The 19,534-nt window shown below is 38.8% G+C and overlaps 1 protein-coding gene across 1 annotated transcript in view; it reads right to left on the reverse strand.

The window, feature by feature from the left end:
- Nucleotides 1-19,534, reverse strand: part of LOC150085739 (kinesin-like protein KIF20A) — a 1,052,004-nt gene that overhangs the window by 248,394 nt on the left and 784,076 nt on the right. Inside the window, exon 19 of the mRNA XM_090374670.1 lies at nt 12,475-12,524. Coding sequence (XP_090230796.1) covers nt 12,475-12,524 — 50 coding nt within the window. The remainder of the gene's footprint in view (nt 1-12,474; nt 12,525-19,534) is intronic.

A 19,534-nucleotide genomic window follows, 5' to 3' on the forward strand; every position in this document is an offset into this window, starting at 1 on the left:
ATCGGCAAAACTATGGATAGGATTTCCAGTCAATGGAAGAAGGTAATTGATATACAAGAGGAAAAGAGTGGGGAAAAGAACTGAACCTTGGGGGACACCGGCATTAGTGGAGAAGTTAGAGGACAGAGAGCCATCTACCATCACCCTCAATGAGCGATCAGTGAGAAAACTGGATAACCAATTACTGAAAACAGTTGGCAAACCATAAGATGGAAGCTTGTTTAGAAGACCTTTATGCCAAACACGATCAAAAGCCTTTGAGATGTCAAGAGCTGTTGTATGTTAATGACCTTCTTCCATTTGACTGGAAATCCTATCCATAGTTTTACCGATGATAGCACATTACATTCCACTTTCTATTTTGAGAAACCTTGTTCTGCTCGATCAGCTTGAACTTTTCGAAAATCTGCTACCAATTCCTTAAATGCCGATCTTCAGGTAATTCTCCAATGGGGTAAAGACAACTTAGTTGATTTCAACCCTTCTAAAACACAGTCTTGTCTTATATCTCGCAAAAAGGATTCTTCTGCTCCTATGCTTATCTTTAGTGACATTCCGATTTCTAGGAAAAATGATATATCTCTTTTGGGGATTACCCTGACTTCTAATCTCTCTTGGCACAAGCACATTACAAATATTGCTTCCTCCGCATCTAAAAAACTTGGTTTTCTCTTTCGCTCTTGGCTTTACTTTTCTTCCAAACAGCTGCTCACCCTGTATAAATCGCAAATCCGCCATGCCATGGAATATTGTTCCCACATCTGGGGTGGTGTCCCCAAAACCTCTCGCAGGCTTCTTGATTCCATTCAGAAGAGGGCAGTTAGGTTAATTAATGATTCATCTGTAACAGAGTCTCTCCACTCGCTCTGTCATAGACATACTGTTCCTGCTGCATGCCTCTTCTAGAGATACTTCCATGGGTACTGTTCTTCTGAATTGGCTTCTATAATTCCTGCTCTCTCTTTCAAAATGGTCCATATACGTGCCACCAGGCAACATCCACTTACTGTCCAACTTCAAACTCACAGAACCAACTTTTCATCTTCCTCGTTTATTCATTCAACTGTCGTTTTCTGGAACAACCTTCCTTCATAGGTATTTTGTGAAAATTGCAGTCTACAGAAGTTCAAGTCCAATGTCAACAAATATCTTCTTTCGTCTTCTCAACCTCTAACCCAAGCACAGTACTAAGTACTATAGGTTCTAATACCTCTCGTGTTAGGGGTTTACATAAAAAAAAAACTCCCCATATTTCATTACCAATAAAATTTTATTTTTTACTTTTTTGAGCTCTCCCTAACAGTCTAGGCTACCCCAGGGTTTGTCCCACCAGAAGCTCCTATGGTCCAGGCCTGCTTCATCGTGGCAGTGATGGATACTACGAGTTGGTGGCTCTCCACAGGTTAAGTGGCCAGAAGAACAACATAGCCCACACTAATACCTCATAAAAGACACACTGGCTTCATACAAAGTATTCTATTCTACACTAAATAACAGCGAAGAGTTGGGTGAAATCCCCAGTGCTACCTGACCAAAACAAAGTATATAGTGACATAAAATATGACAATAAAAATGTAAATTTTAAAATATGAGTATAAATGTTAATTGATTATAAAATACTAAAAAGAGATTACACGTGGTCATTATCAGATAACATCTGACTGAGTGTATAACACTCAACCAGACGACTAAAATGTAATATATGTTCGTATCTATAATGTGGACAACTTTAGGAAAGTTTTTAATCATTCATTTAAAATATGAATGGTTAAAAACAAGCCACATTTCTCACACATGGGAAAGTCTTTTGCATCCAGCAGGAATAAATACATCAGATGACTGTGTCACATGCAGAGGCAAGCTAGAACAAATTCCTCTGCAGTTCCTATGCAGACTAGACTAGACTGCCAGTGTCAGATTACAGATTTTATCTGATACAGCTTGTTTGTGATCTGACCATGCCAAGTTCATTGCCATTGGGAGAGTAATGTAAGTTGTAACACCTGCCTGTAGTCTGTATAGTGTAAAAAGTGTTCGTTGTCTGACAGCACCAGGGGTTCCCCCATCTCAACGTGGTGTACTCTGTTTCTATGATACAGAACTCTGTGAAAGCCAGAGATTTAAAAAGTGTGTGAGGAGTGATTTGTTCTGTTGTTTCAAAGACCATTTAGCCATCTCCCTCATCGTTGCCCACACTTTTTCACATGGAGTCAGGTCAGGCACCCAGTAGATTATTTAAGTACTCCAGCAGGCCCTGCTACCTATTTTTCGGGGATTTCGGTGGCAAGACCTATAAAAGGGGGTGTGAACACTAGAATTTGGAAAGGCTCGAAGAGGTTTATGAGAAAGCGGTTGAATTTTTAGATGTTGATTAGAATTTGGGGCCATTGTTAGGGGTTTACTCAGTCAGTTTAGTTAGAGTGGGGGGAAAGGCTGAAGGGAAACAGGTAGAAGGATGGGGATGATAGAGTAGGCACCTCCAAAGAAGTCAGTATGAATGAACCCCACCAGGTGAAGTATGGGGGAGGAGACAGGCAGGGGAGTAGAAGACAGACACCAGTCCCCTCGCCCCCTGCCCGTGGATGGGGTTTTAAAGGAAGCCAGGTTTGAGTACCCAGTTCAGATCGCCATGTGGTATGTTGGCAGCAAAGCAGCAGTAAGTCTCCATCGGTCCATGTAGTGCTGACTCTGGTAGGAAGGTTAAACTGCCCATGCCACTCTGGGGGATGGGATATGTTAGCTAGCAGTGGAGAACACACCAGGCGAATGGAGGGAATAATCCCCCTTGCCCCGCGGGGGGGGGAACATATTTACTTCATTGATAATCCGCATTCTCACTCTACTTGCATTCTATATTTAAACTTTTTTCTTATAGTTCATAGTAATAATTATTTTTTTTCACTCACTCATTCATCTTTTGTCTCACACACCAGGGGGGGATGAAATGGCGTGTAATGTAAATTTAAATACCAATGCTTAATAATCAAGCTAAATAAGAAAGAATATAAAAGATTAAAGCTAGGGTTAGTGGGTACTTAACTGTAACATTTGTTTGTATTCTTTTTCTCACACACTTACACTCATTCATTCTTCAGGCTTTCATTTCATTTGTTCGACTCTTGCTTTCTATACTGCACTCTCTGGGCACCTCATCTTACTGTTATTCTTCAGTTGTGGTGTAGGCCTTAGCAGCAAGTTTTCAAGTTTTTTGCAGGCCAGGGGAGAATGCAGTGAGGGTGTTTGCATTGTTAGTAAATGTTTGTTAGTATATATATCAAATGATGTAAATTATTATTAACTTTGTATTCTTTCAGCCAATTACATTTGGTCTTCCACTCATTCCCATTCACCATATAACACTCATTCATTCTCTTTCGTTCATGTTGGGTCACTGTTTCTTTCACCAAAAATGACATTTATTCCCTTTTTACCATAATTCCTAATTCAATCTTTCACTCAGTGACCAGACTATTCATGTTCTCTTTTATTCTCATTCATTCATCCATTCTTCTTTCATTCTACATTGCAACCCCTTGCTACCAATGAGGGCTGATGACCCTCCTATGTGTGTGTGTCCTGTGGCACAATTTTAACGATTAGACACCTTTTAATTGACTGTCCAGATTTTAGTAATATCCGTTTTACCGCTTTTAACCATCTGACTGAGCCGTATACACTCAGTCAGATTTTATCCGACAATGACAACGTGTCTGCTGTTTTTAGCTATTTTAAATCAATAAAAGTTTTTAATTGTATTTAAAATGTATGTTATTGTTACCTCTTTATTGATTTATTTTTAATATATATGTTATCATATATCTGGACATGGTGGCCTTACTAATTAGGCCACCGAGAATTTAAAAAAAAAAAAAAATTATTTAAATATTACCTAGTCTTGGCGCATTATAGCCGTAGTTGCTAATGCGCCAAAAAACCCAAACAAACAAACTTGCTACCACCTTACTGATATTTTTCAGCTAATCTGCTTCACTGGCTGCCTGTACATCTCCCTCCCCTACATGGTTACATATTTAGTGTGGGGCCCCAGTTTCCTACATATTGCAGGGTAGTTCTGGGGGCTACCCAGGTCAATCTGGTTTTGGCCTGTCAGGTTTCTGTCAGAGTGCAGAACACTGCTGTCCTGACTGTTTTTAAGTTATCATCTGGGCGTGGTGGGAGACGTGGGCAAATTTAACTACTGATTATTGTGTTATTGCTGGGAGGCTGAATTTCCATTCTTTGAATAGTTCTGCACATTTCAAATACTTTCTGTGTGAAGGTAGTAAAAGGCTTTATAATTTTCCTCTTCTATAATGAACAGATGTTCACACATGGAAAGAGGGCCAATCTGGGCTATTAGCTGTGTTCTGTGGATGTCATAATTTATACATTCATATAGAATGTGTGCCCAATCTTCACTCTCACCACAGGGGCAATTTGGGCCACCACTCATCCCTAATGAGGTTAGTTTTGCCTTTAGAAACTGTGTCCTGTCAATATGAATGTTGTAAAAAGTCCAGGACCATACCACTTAGTTGGCTTTGGGCTAACCATTGCCACCAGTAGCAGAAACCTTTTGGTAACTAAACCTCTGGTTTCCTGCTCCCACTTTGTTTGCCATAGCTTATGGAGCTTTGTGACTATTCTTTTTTTTTCAGTGTTGAAGGTGTTCGCTGTATCAAGGGTATCACCAGAAATTCTGTGAGTATGCCCTTTTTAAGTCTATAATATAATCCTCTTTTGGCTACTTCTAGGTAAAGTGGGAGAGCTCTGGCCAGCAACTGTAGAGCAAGTGTGCTCTCTGTGCAATATGCTCTGGTAATGGTGAAAAGTATTGTCCTTTGTATCAATTCTAATTTATTCCTCTTTCTTACTATGGCCAGATGGGTGAACCATGCACCAGCTCCATAGGTGATAACAGGTAGGAACATTGCACGGTATATGATTGCCAGGGTCTTTCTTTTGAGCCCCCCAGTCTGCTCGACTGATCCTGGCAATCATATCTACATAATTTCTCACTTTCTTCACCAAGTAGATCAAATGGGGATAAAAAGTTAATTTTGACTCAAAGACCAATCCAAGATATTTTAGTTCTGTTACCATTTTTATAGTAGTTGTGTTAATTTTGATTTGTGGATGTCTTCTTATGTCCAAATTGCCTTTTAGTATTTGTTTGGTTTTTTCAGGCGATGTTTTGCCAATGTACATTTGTGCCCACTCCTGCAGCTGTGGGGAGGCATTTGATCTTTGCTCTACAATCACTCGCGTGTTACCTTTTACAAGGAAAATCATGTCATCTGAAAAGGCCAGGCTTTCCAGATGGCTCAGATCCAAGGCCAGAAATTCGTCCAGAACAACGTTCCAGAAGAAAGGGCTAAGGTTTGAACCCTGTGGGCAGCCTTTATTCACAGGGCGTTTCCATTCCTGGAACCTTGTGCACACTGAGATACCTCTGTCTGTAAGGTAGCTAGCTGTTTATCACCTTATATAGGTTTTGTGGGGAATTTGCCTGGCAGCTCATAAGGACATTAGGCCACCAGGGTGAGTCAATTGACCCAGAGCATATATTTCTCCTCTGAGTTTTTAACTGTTGTCAGTAGATGGTGCATGGCATCCTCTGTAGAGTTGTGCTGTTTAAAACCATATTGATTGTTGGAATGTAAATCTGCTTCTGTGTAGTATTGGGCTAATCTGCTATATATTAGCCTTTTGTATATTTTTCTAGTAGAGGGAGCAAGACTATTGGTCTATATGATTTGGGATCAGTAGGGAGTTTCTTGGGGTTTTTGAGAATTAATCTTAATGTAGCTTTTTTCCATATTTTTGGGAATATATCTTCTATCATACAGTTATTATATAGGGTTATCAATTTATCTGGTGTTATTTCTACTAATTTTTTGATAATCTCAACCTCTAAGTGGGCATTTATTGTTATTGATTTAGATAGAAATAGCACTAACTCTTATACAGTAAACAGAGGTTCAATATTGGCATTGTCACTTTCATGTTTTCTTTTATAATGTCTAGCTGGTTGGAGGAATGATCCCCAGTTTCAGTCTGAATAATACTGTCTAGGATGTAATTTACAAAGTCCGCCCAACACTGGGTTGGGGTACCATCTGGTTTGAGAGTAGCTTCTAAGACATCTCCTCTTGACAGCTTGTCAGTCACTTCTGCAAACAACTTCCCAAGGGTTATTGTTTCCAGTAGTTCCCAACAATTGACTCCAGCATTCCTTTTTCTTGTCCCTTATAAGGGCTGTATACTGATTCCTGAGAGTTCTATAAGAATCTCTCAGTGCATCCACCACATTTTGTGGCCAAGATGTTCTGGCTCTTTGAAAATTTCTCCTTGCTTGGTGTACCCTTCTCATAAGTACAGTCAGTTCAGGATGCCACCAAGGGACTGCTTGCTTCCTCTTTTTTTTTCCCATGGGACAGACAGGTCTGCTGTTTTTTTAAAAATGTTTGCCATAGTCAGTTTTGCTTGTCTGGGCTACAGTTGCCTGATCTGGATCACTCATTTTCCTGTTTTTGCAGTTGTGTTCTGCAATATACCTTTTAATATCCAACAAGGAGTGTTGGGGTGTTTGTAATTGCCTGTTTAGTTTGAAGTTGATGGCTCTTTTATCTGATGTGATCTAGACTGGCTGGACACACCATTTTGTAATTTTATGAGCTATTGAACTGGTGGCAAGATTAACATCAATGTCACTCTCCCACATGGTACTGCTAAAAGTTGGGAGATTATTTGGTTGGGTTAGCACTTGAAAGGGTGAGGTGGCTATATAGTCCGAAATATCTAGCCAGTGTGTGTGTGTGTGTGTCTGCTCTGTCTTCCATATGCCTATACCATAAGGCTGGTTGGTTGGTGGGTTGTTGGGTTTTATTGGCGCATTAGCAACTAAGGCTATAATGTACCAAAACCAGGTGATATATAAAAATTTAAATTTCACTGACCTAATTACTTAGGTCACCATGTCAAGATATAAAATAACAAAGGTATAAAATGTAGAAAAGATAAATCAATAAAGAAATAACAATAACATGTAAATTTTAAATACAAGTAAAAACCTTTATTGATTTAAAATAGCTAAAAACAGCAGACACACTGTCATTGTCGGATAAAATCTGACTGAGTGTATACGGCTCAGTCAGATGATTAAAAGCGGTAAAACAGATATTGCTAAAATCTGGACAGTCAATAAAATGTGTCTGATTGATAAAATTGTGCCACAGAACTCACACATAGGAGGATCATCAGCTCTCAGCAAAAACGAATGAGTCAAATGACTATGTCCTATGCAGGTCCGGGCAAGAACAACTTCCTCCTTACGATTCCTGTGCAGACCAGAGTGCCATGGTTCAATTACAGGCTTTATACGATATAATTTATTCGTAGTCTGTCTATTCCGTGAATCCTGCCATTGGTAGAGTATCTTTTGGTGTATTATTTGCCTGTAGTCTGTATAGGGGGACTGACAGGCGGCGATTATTACTGGGAATTGCTGATTTGGTTGCAGTGCCAGCCAAATCATTTCCCCTAATCCCAATATGATATCCGCTTCTGCTGGGAATCCAGCAGAAGTGGATATCATATTCACGTTCATGAAGAAAGTGAATCTTCTGCTGAATGCAAGACAGAACCGGATGAGGATTATATCTCACAGTTATTAAAGCCTGTAACATGCTGAGAGAGTCGGAATATAAAATGAACCATTGGTATTGGCATTTACAATGTAATCCAAGGCTAACTCTATAGCGTGCAGCTCTGCAGTAAATATGCTGCATTCAGAGAGAATCTGCTCCGATGTAGTGGTGTCTGTAAAGACAGCAGCAGATCCCACATATGATTCCGACTTCGAACCGTCTGTGTAAACTGGCATGAAGTCAGAATGTTCAGCTAGTTCTATTGAATAAAGCTGCAGGTAGACAGATGATGGAGTGTCCGACTTTACCCAATTTCTAAGGGACAAGTCACATGCTGGAACATGAGCATGCCAGGGTGGAAGGGGTTGCGCTTTGGTGTTTGGGCAACCTTGTCTACCTTGATCTTAAGTTCTTTGAGTAGCTCTTGGAGACGAATACCAAAAGGACGATTGGCAGTCTTACGGGTGTTGTACAAATTTTCCCATCGTGGCTCAAAAACGAATGGCAATGTAGGATGGTCTGGCAGAGATTTCAGTTTTAAAGCGTACATTAGAGACAACTGTTTACCATAAGGCTGACTGGCAGTTGGCATCAGCACACACTATGATATTTGCAGTAGGTAGGAAGTCTATGACAGCTTGTAGGTATTCAATAGCTGGATTTATACCTTCACCTGGTTTGGAATATAGTGAAATAATGTAAAACTGTCTACAGTGCTGTAGTCTATGGGGTGGGGGGGGGGACTAACAGGCAACAAGAGTGTGGGGTTCTGGTGATCTTGCTGCAGTATCTGCCAGTTCATTCACCTTGATCCCAATGTGGCCTGGAATCCAAAAGAAACGAATGTCTAATGAACATTCAGAAAGAGAATGTGGTGGTTGATCAGGTGAGTTTTAATGTGGTCCAATTCTAATTATATAGAATACAACTGAGCTGTATATATGTTGAACACCCTGGGAATCTTCCCAGATATGGTGTGATCTGGGAAGATGGCAGCAGATCTGACAGATGACTATGAGCCATCAATAAAGACAGGCAAGAAGTCACAGTAGTGGGCAACATAGTTGTTGGTAGACAGAAAGTGGAGTGGTGGCCTTACCCCAGTTTTTGACAGGGAAGTCACACAAAGGAGATCGAGCATGCCAGGATGGAAGTAGTTGCATTGGTGACTGGGCAATAGTGTCTACCATGTAATCAAGTTCTCTGACCAGCACTTGGACATGAATACCAAATGGATGGCTGGCAGTATAACAGATGTTATACTTTCCCATCATGCCTTGAAGATGGATATCCATGTACGGTTGTCTGGCAATAATTTCAGATTTAAAAGTACAGTGGATTCCGGTTATTTGGGCCACCGGGTAATCAGGGCAATCGTTTATTTGGGGCAAATCTTAAAAAACAGAACCCAATCGAGAAAACAGCCAGGATTTACTTCACTTAATCGGGACAGGAGACCGCAGCACTGGAGATCACCCTACGATTGTCTCTGACCGTACCACGTGTTTGGTCAAATTTGTGGAGGTCACAACCATAAAACAATGAAAACAATTAGCAACCCAAAAGCCCAACAAAAAACCTGTTTATTGGGCTTTTCTGTTAGTGCAATCTATCATAAATGGATAGTAAACTCGATCTTACCGAATTTGCGATAATACTGGCAGTTGGAATTCTGTGGATTATTATGGTGAAATGCGTTTACACTTCCATGAAATCTTCAATCATATAAAAAAAATTAATTTTCAGAATCTTCTCTTCGTTCCTATTTTTAAAGCTTTGCAACTTGTTACTCCGATCTCACTTGTGTATATCGTGTTATTTACAATCTCTGTGTGCTGTGTTCTTTGTTATTGATTGCTTATCTTTTTACTGTTTTAAATTTTAACCCCCACCCACAAATGTCAGTGAACAGAAATGGTAACTAGTTAGTATGTACATATTACAGTACAAATTAATTATTCCGATTATCACATATATTCTTCCGGTTTTCACGTATCATTTAATTTTTTAATTGGTAAGGTAATAAAGGTAATAATAAATAATTTGTGCTTAATATATGTTTACTTTTATAGCCTGTGGATAATATTCCTCCTACTTTCACTAATTAGAATCGCTGTTTAATAGAATTAAAATTCAATTCACAAATATGATCACAAAGACTGCACTTACTACACATCATATAGTGAATGGTACTTTACTATTGTGAGTCCTTCGTAATGTGATTTGATTGTACAGTGAACCAATTGTAGAGCGGATGTTCATTGTATTTTTAACTATTTACGTGAAACTTCATATAATTGGGGCAGCTGCTTAATCAGGCAAAAATGCACTACTCCTGACGTGTCCCAAATAACCAGTATCAACTGTATATTTTAATGACAAATGTCTTCATCGCTGGGACAGTGGTGGTTTACCTGCTTCATGTATACACTCTGGACAGGGGAAGTTCTAAATGCCCCAGCAGCAATACTGGGACTCTCACTGGGTAAGAATCGAAGAAATCTAACAGTGGTAACAAACTGTATTGGGGTATGGTTTATTTGCAATTCAGGATCACGATGGAGGGACCAACGCTTGCAAAAGTAAGTGGCAGTGCATTTCTTTTCTAATAGCTGGTAACCATTCTGCAAAGTCCAGGATTCTATTTTAGTTAAGGCAAGTTGGAGCTGCTGTTCGATGGTATCAATACTTTGAGACTGACTGGAAATGGTAAGGTCATCTGCATACATATAAGTCTCAACAGTTTTTGGGATGTCTTCTGTCATGCTGCGAACTCTGATTGAAAAAAAAAAAAAAAAAAGTGTTGAACTAAATATTGATCCCTGCAGGACTGCTTCTTCCTGAATGTGAGAAGCAGAGAATAAGTTTTTATATCTTAGCTGAAAAGTGCAAAACTGCAGGAAATTTTGAATTATTTTAAGCAAATGGGCCCTAAAGCCCCAGATGGCAAAGATCCATAATGATCCCATGATGCCAGGCAGTGTCAAATGCCATTTAAAGATCTAAGTTGGCCATGACTAATGTTGTTTTCTGACAAAGACATTGCAGATATGAGATTTGGCCTTGATGAGCACATGTAGGGTTGACTGTTTTTCCAAAAGTGATACTGATGATCTGGCAGGAGATTCTGTGACTCTAGGATCCAAGTGAGCCTTGAATGTACCATTCTTTTGAAAGTTTTTCCCAAGCAGCTTGTGAGAGATATGCATCTATAATTTTGAACCAGGGAAGGATCTTTGCCTGGTTTTGGTATGGCGATAATGAAAGAATGGTGCCAGGAAGAAGGAAAGGCATTTTCGGAGAAGAGCATTTTGGTTGATCAGGATTTGGAGTTACCCCTATTTGTAATGAGCAAATAATAGGAAAATGATTGCTATTAAAGGTATCGGTAAACACTGACCATGTTATGAATGGAAAGATGGATGGTGAACAGATTGATACATCAACTTCAGGAGTAGATCCTGTAGATAAGTAAGAGAACCAAAGTTTAGTAAATTTAGATCATTATTGTTCAAAAATTCTTCAATCAATTTGCCCCTTGTGTCCACTGCATAAATAGAATTTATACAATAGAATCCAATCCTGGGCATAAAAACAATGTAAATTTCACAATTAAATTTTTGAAAACCCAGACGCAGGTGATAATAATGAGTTATTTATGCATTGTAATGTTCATTGGTTATCAAAGGGAAGGCACGTGAAAGATTTTAGAACCTAAGAAACAATGTTTTAAAATCTGTAGAATGAAACATGTTTGTGGGATCTTGCTTTCAGTTAAATGTTTCAGATGATATTCAAGGGCTATTTGAACAACCATCATTTGCAATTGCGAGGTAATGTATTTCCTACTATGTGCAATGCAATAATGTTGTTCAAAGCAAAACTTCAGCTTTTTTTCAAAACATTTTGCCCAAAATCATTTGCCTCATTTCAATCATATGTAACAAATTTAAAATGTAAGTAGCAAATCCTGAAAAGTATAAAAATTTAGTGAACATTTTGAAAACTTCGTTTGAAGTGAGATTTGAAGACTTTCAAGAAGACAAAATACAATTTAACTATACTAAACCCTTTAGCAATAGAAATTACTAATCTCAACAGGAATCCAGCAGAAATTCAAACTGAAATTCTTGATCTCCAGAACCACACTGCACTGTGCAGCAAATATAAAGAAATAATTTCTACTCCTGCAAGTCAAATTATATTGATTTTTGGAAATTTCTTCTTATGAATGAATATCCAAATTTATGCAAACTGGTTCTCCAGTATTCATGCACATTTTATTCTATATATATTTGTGAACAATCATTTTCAACAATGAATATCATAAAACCCAAGAAATGATCAAACCTGACCAAGGGATAATATAAAAAATATATTGGCATGCTCAAACGCAAATCAAACATTGATGAAATAATAAATAATAAACAGTTGCAATTACCCTATTAAGTAAGAGTTGGATTTTTTATTTTAAAATAGATACTAAGAAATAAATGAAATAAAATTATTAGGTGGCACACAATAAGTTTTTCAATTGCTTTGTGGTCAACCAATACCAATGAATTACTAATGACCAGCATCAGTAGCATGCATCCCTAACTACACTAGGCCTCTGAGATCTGACAGAAGGAAATATTTCTATTTTGCCTTATAATAAAGAAGATATATATATATTCCTTATTATAAAATTTAGGTAATTTAATCAATTTATTGCCGCTACTTTTTGTACAGGCTGGTTGCTACTACTACTGCACTCACCTAGTTACACATATCCATATATAGTTATCAGATCAATTATCAGCATAACCATCAATTTTATACTTACTTTAGCAACAAGATTTTCTTTTATTTCCGAATTTATCAACAGCTGGATATCTAAAAGCAAAAAGTACTCATGAAAAAAATTAAAAATATATTGAAACTCAAATTTTGCTTTTTTTTAAATCACTTTTGTTTTTAATTTGTTTAAGAATATCATATCAAGCTGAGATACAAAAACTAGAAATAACATATTTTCTTGAATAGCCAACACCACTAAATAAGCTGAATATTCTATTTTTAACATTAAAAAAAAAAAAAAAAAAAAAAATATATATATATATATATATACAGGCATACCTCGGTTAACGTTACCTCTGATAACAAAGTTTCGATATAACGAAGTCCGCAATTTCAAGCCCCATTTAACATAAAAAAATATTCCAGTTTAATCACCTGAAATCTAAACAAACTGAAGAAATTACAGAAACTTTGGGGCTTCTCGTGGTTGGTTCGAGAAATTTAAAAAACGGGCCAGAGTTCATAGTGTAAAATTAACAGAAGCTGCAAATAAGTTTCCAGAAAAACTAAAGGAAATAATTGAACGTGAAAATTTTCCACCAAATTTGGTGTTCAGTGTTGACGAAAGCGGTTTGTTCTGGAAACGGCTACCAACAAAAAGCTTCATTTCTATTGAAGAAAAATCAGCTGCTGGGTTCAAAGCAGCCAAAGACCGTTTAACGTTACTCTTTGGATCAAATGCCTCTGGCGATTATAAATTAAAATTGTTATTAGTTTACCATTCAGAAAATCCGAGGGCGTTAAAAGGTAACATAAAAATGAATTTACCTGTAATATGGAAAGCAAATAGAAAAGCGTGGGTTACCAAAGAGTTATTTACTGATTGGTTTGTTAACCACTTTTGTCCTGAAGTAAAACGGTATTGTCAAAAAAACAACTTTGAAGAAAAAGCTCTTTTGTTGTTAGACAATGCTCCGGGACATCCTACTGATCTTAACACGTTGGACACATGCATTCCTGTCAAAGTTGTGTTTCTTCCAGCAAACACAACTTCCCTGATTCAACCATTGGATCAGGGAATAATAGCATCATTTAAAGCTTATTATCTGCTTAAAACATTAAGCAATTTAACTGAACTAGAGGATAAAGAGGAAATGACAGTTAACTTTTTGGAAAAACTACACCATTAAAAACGCAATTGAAAACATTGATAGTTCTTGGAAAGAAGTCACTAAGAAATGCTTAAATGGAGTTTGGCGCAAAATATGGCCAGAAGTTGTACTAGAAGAAGAAAATAACATCCAAGAAATTAGAAATGAAGTTATCCAGATGGCTCAATCAATAGGTTTCGAAAATGTCGATGAAGAGGACGTTAGAAATTTACTGAATGCAGAAGATGATGGTTTTTCAGTGGAAGATTTAGAAAACCTTGTTAGCAACGAAGACAAAGGTAATGAAGACGAAGTTAAAGAAGTTCCTGCCGAAAAAGTGTTAACCAAAGATTTAAAAATGTGCTTAAAATGACATTGAAAACGTTTTAAATTTTTTTAGTGAAAATGATCCTGATTTAGGAAGAAGTTTTATTGTTAAGCGATCAGTGTTAAATGCAATAACTCCTATAGGCAATTGTTAAATGAAAGAGAAAAAAAGCATAAGCAATCAACTTTAGACTCATATTTTAAAATGTGATTTCACTTTGTATGTAAGTTGACTGTTTATTTAATAAAACTTTTCTTTGTTCGAAAAAAAAAGCTTTTCACTTTCTTTACGTAGGAACGTATCCCTATTCCGGCCATAGTATTTTTACCTCTGAAAACGAAGTTTCGCTTAACGAAGTAATTTCGTGGAACGCATCCACCCTGTGTGTGTGTGTGTGTGTACACACACACACACACACACACACAGGGTGGCCATAATTAAAGTATCCCTATTCAGAGCTCTCAATAGCTCTAAGTAATAAGCAGAATGCCATCAAAATTAGTAAACTATTCAATACATGGGGAGAAGGACCCCGTGAAAAAAAAAAAAAAAAAAATCCAAAATCTGATAATAGGAGATAATATGGCGCTGTACAAGAGGAAAGACATGACAAACTACCAACAAATAAATAACTAAGACAAACCTTAATGAAATTAAAAATTTTTATTTGTGCTCTTTGCAAAAAAAAAAAAAAAAAACAGAAAGAAACTGAACTAAAATGCCAGAGGAAATGGTTTCACAGTTCCAAACTTACTCAGTTTATTCCCGACGGTCGATAATGTCACTGATGGTGGAGCTGGTTTTCTATTTTATGAACATCACAAACATGCGGTATTAGAACCTATAGTACTTATTACCGTGCTTGGGTTGGAGGTTGAGAAGACAAAAGAAGATATTTGTTGACATTAGACCTGAACTTGTGTAGACTGTAATTTTCAGGAAATACGTATGAAGGAAGCTTGTTCCAGAAAATGGCAGTTGAATGAATAAACGAGGAAGGTGAAAATTTGGTTTGTGAGTTTGAAGTAGGACAGTAAATGGATGTTGGCTGGTGGTGGCACGTGTTCAGACTGTTTTGAAAGAGAGAGCGGGAATTATAGAAGCCAATTCAGAAGAACAGTAGTGCCCATAGAACTATCTGTAGAAAAGGCATGCACCAGAAACAGTACAAATATGAAATAGAGTGGAGAGACACTGTTAGAGATGAGTCATTAACCAACCTAACTGCCCTCATCTGAATGGAATCTAGAAGTCTGAGAGGTTTTGGGGGCACCACCCCAGATGTGGTAACAATATTCCATGATAGGGCGGATTTGAGATTTGTACAGAGTGAACAGTGTTTGGAAGAAAAGTAACGGCAAGAACGAAAGAGAAAACACAGTTTTATTAGATACAGAAGAAGCAATATTTGTAATGTGCTGGTGCCGAGAGAGATTAGAAGTCAGGGTAATCCCCAAAAGAGATATATCATTTTGCCTAGAAATTGGAGTGTCACCAAAGATAAGCATAGGAGCAGAAGAATCCTTTTTGTGAGATATAAGACAAGATTGAGTTTTAGAAGGATTGAAATCAACAAAGTTGTCTTTGCCCCACTGGAGAATTACCTGGAGATCGGGATTTAATGAATTGGTAGTGGATATGTGAGAAGTTGAAGCTGATTGAGCAGGGCAAGTTTTCTTAAAATAGAAAGTGGAATGTAATGTGCTATCATCGGCAAAACTATGGATAGGATTTCCAATCAATGGAAGAAAGTCATTAATATACAAGAGGAAAAGAGTGGGGAAAAGAACTGAACCTTGGGGGACACCGGCATTAATGGAGAAGTTAGAAGAAACAGAGCCATCTACCGTCACACTCAGTGAGCGGTCAGAGAGAAAACTGGATAACCAATTATAAAAAACAGTTGGTAAACCATAAGATAGAAGCCTGTTTAGAAGACCTTTATGCCAAACATGATCAAAAGCCTTTGAGATGTCAAGAGCAACTGCTTGGGTTTCACCGAACTTTTCCATTGAATTTGTCCATAAATGGGTAACATAAGCCAGAATATCACCAATGGATCGACACTGGCAATTATTGATCAGACAGAAAGATTCTAGGCAGTTTAAGAGTTGGTGGTTAATTGATTTCTCCATTACTTTAGAAAGAATTGAAGTTCTAGCTGATCCGGAAGCCTCCTACCAATAGGTTCGGTCCGGTGTACTAACTAGCGGCGGGCCTGCGAACACCGTTTTAGAGCTGTACCCTCGAAATGTAAGGAAGATTGGATCTCATCATGATGTTCATCATAACCTCAGAAGTCATCAGCCATACTGCATGATGGAAGAGAAGTGGAAGGGTTGACCAGAACTTAGCTCTGGAGACTAAACATGGACTCCACCACTTCAAGCCTCCAATAAGCAAAGGGCTGGTATTTCACTGGTTGATGAGAGTCATCTACAACCTAGTATTGCCTGGTAACTCACAGGAGTGGTATTCCTCCATTCCTGTTTACACACACACATCTGGGTGGTCACCCACAGTGTGCTTGTGCATGGAGGTTATACCCAGGATTACTAAAAGTCCCACCATCGTGAAGGTGCAAGCAGAGAATTTGTATGTCACAAACCATCCAGATTTCGCCGAAATTGGGTCCACTTGACTTGAATGTCACCCCAATATCAGTTCCAACAGCGTTTGTTGCACAGTGTGATTGACTGCAGAATGCAACATCTCTGGAGTAATGTTCCGAACATGCTGTGTTACGTTGTCCTTTAAGACGACAACCAGGTTAGGGACACTTCCTCAATAGACGTTGGCCTTGAGGTGACCCAACAGCCAAAAATCAAACAGTGTAAGTTCAGGCAAACATGGTGGGCCATGCAATGGGAAACAAACTACTAATGACTCTTTCTGGAGTAAAGTAATGCCGGAGAAGCTGCTGTACTGGTCGTACGATGTGAGGAGGAGGAGCCCCATCTTGCATAAAAATTGTTGCATCCAGTCATCCTCTGGAATAACGAAGGAATAATGTTGAGGAATAATGAAATTGCTCAGCATGTGATGATATCTTTGCACTGTAACGGAACAGGTGGCTGCTCCAGCTTTGTGCAATTCCTCAAAAAAAAGTACGGCCATAGGACAAAATTTGAAATCACACAACACTAGATGGTGATTTTTGGAGAGTGCAATGGGATTTGCTGATTAGCATGCGGTGCTTTTTAAGCTCATATTCAGCAGTTTTGAGTGTTAACAGTCCCATCGAGAAAAAAATGGGCATTATCTCCCCATAGAATGTTCCATAGCCAGGCATTGTCCACTTCCATTCTGGCCAAAAACGTTAGAGCAAATGCCATTCGTTTTTCAGGATCATCTCTTTACAGCTTCTGCTGGCAACTGATCTTGTCTGAATAATAGTGGATTAGTTTCCGAAAAATTTTCCACACCGTGGAATATGGAACAACCAATTGCCTCGCTACTCCCTGTGCTCTGCTACTAGTTCCAGCAGCTGTATCCATGGATTGGTTGATGACAGCTGTTGCAGCTTCTGCTGCTACTACCTGAAGTGAAACAGGCTTCCTTCCTGTTCCAGGCTTCAACAACAAAGGTTTCCTCAACTAGTTTCCTCATATTTGTTAATTATCCTTCTAACTTCCACAGCTGACATAGGAATTCAATGTAACTACTTACAGCGTCTAAATTCATGCAGAGCGGCTGCTGCATTACATCCATTAATGTAGAAGAACTTTGCAATTAAAGTGCAACCAGGCAGAGAGGCACGTTGTGAACAGTAAACTTACAGAATACACACTTGCGATGTTCGCGTTGCTCCTTTATAGCTCTCTGCTGCTGGGAAAATTAAATTAACTTTAACTCAGATTTATGCAAATTTTCTGCTCTCTTAGGTGTCTTATTTTTTAGTTTGGATTTAAAACTTTAGTGCAATTCAGTTTTTCTGTTTTTTTGCAAAGAGCACAAATAAAAATTTGTAATTTCATTAAGGTTTGTCTTAATTATTTATTTGTTGGTACTTTGTCATGTCTTTTCTCTTATCCCTTATCAGAAGATTTTGGAACTACTTTTTTTTTCACGGAGTCCTTCTCCCCATGCCCCACGATGGCCCAGTGGTTACGACACTGGACTATCAGCCTGATGAACCCAGGTTCGAATACTGCCTTGGTGGAAGGGAACATGGCTGCATCACACTGGGAGACTGGTATAATAATAGTAATAAATTAGAACAATAATAAGAAATTAATTAATAAAAATAAATGAATATCGTGAAAGTTGCTCCAAGGTACCTACTTACCCAAAGGGCGGAGTGGCGGCTAAGGCAGATTGTGGTGCCATCTGGTATCACTCGCGAGAACTACTACTGGACATAAGCCGAAGCTAAACCGGTCCACCTCCATAGATGGATGATGTTGCTGCTGTTATTTGATTTTTATGAGCATTAGCAACTAAGGTCATATCACTCCGGGGATATGCGGTGGTCATTCCCTGACCTTTCCACATCCTCCGTATTTGGTGGTCACGGGCTCGAGCCCCGGTCTAATCAAGAAGCGTGTGCAACGCACTGCTCCTCCTGCCCACCTGGCTACGGAGGTGCCGGATGATGTTGCAGAGAAATATTAATCATACTGCAATGAGTGTGGCACAGGATAAAACCACTTGCATTTAGGCCTTAGGCAGAGGGGTCGGTTCGAAAAATCAGAGATGATCTCCCGAGAAAGACCGTGGAGCGAGGGGCACTGTCCCCCATATGGCTACCACAAGAAAAGGGAAATACCATCCAGCCCCACCAACTGGAAGTGCTTCCTGCACAACTGCACTAGTCACCACTGGAAGTGCTTCCTGCACAACTGCACTTTCTCCAGGAAGGGAGAAAACAGCAATGCATGAAGTGGAGCATTGAAATGAATACGAACATCATGCAAGCATACTAAGAAATAACAAAGTTGGAGACCGATATGACAACGTACAGGCGAGACTACATACAAGTGGCTGGAATGATTCCCAGATATTCAGGTCACCGTGGACCAGAGAAGGATCATCATCACAAAGAACCGGACAGCATCCTGCAATCTTGGAAAAAATCAATCAGGACATGAGCGTTCAACTACAAAGGAATACGGAACCAGAGGAGGAAGAACACACCACCACTGAACCAGAGGAGGAAGAGCAAGAAGAAATAGAACCCACAGCATCTGAAGTGGAAACAGACAAGGTCATGATATCAAGAATAGAGGACAAATAAGAAGAAGGCCATAACAGTTAAAGGAATTGACACCACAAAGATTCACATGATACCGAAGCAAAAGCTGAATAGAACCTTGTGGAGAGTCACAGACCACCTGAATAAGCACATTATACTGCATTACCTCGACAGCAATGGTGCAACACTGGAGGCCATCCATGCAGCCATGGTGCTGCGGTAGCAGCCACGAGGATTAATGGAAGAGAAGCAAGACCAGCAACAGAAGAACCGAAAAGAGAAGGAACCCAGCCTGGGAAAGAAGACTTCAGCAGAAGATAGAAGAATTAAGGGTCAAGATAGGCCAATTGACCCAGTACCAACGGGGCAATAGGAGTAAGAAATTAATTAGAAAAGTGAAGAGCATCCTCAAAAGAGACAGTGTCCACAGCAA

The sequence above is a fragment of the Mastigoproctus giganteus genome, chromosome 5 (genome assembly GCF_048544385.1).
Source record: "Mastigoproctus giganteus isolate SK-2022 chromosome 5, ASM4854438v1, whole genome shotgun sequence".
Lineage (NCBI taxonomy): Eukaryota > Metazoa > Arthropoda > Arachnida > Uropygi > Thelyphonidae > Mastigoproctus > Mastigoproctus giganteus.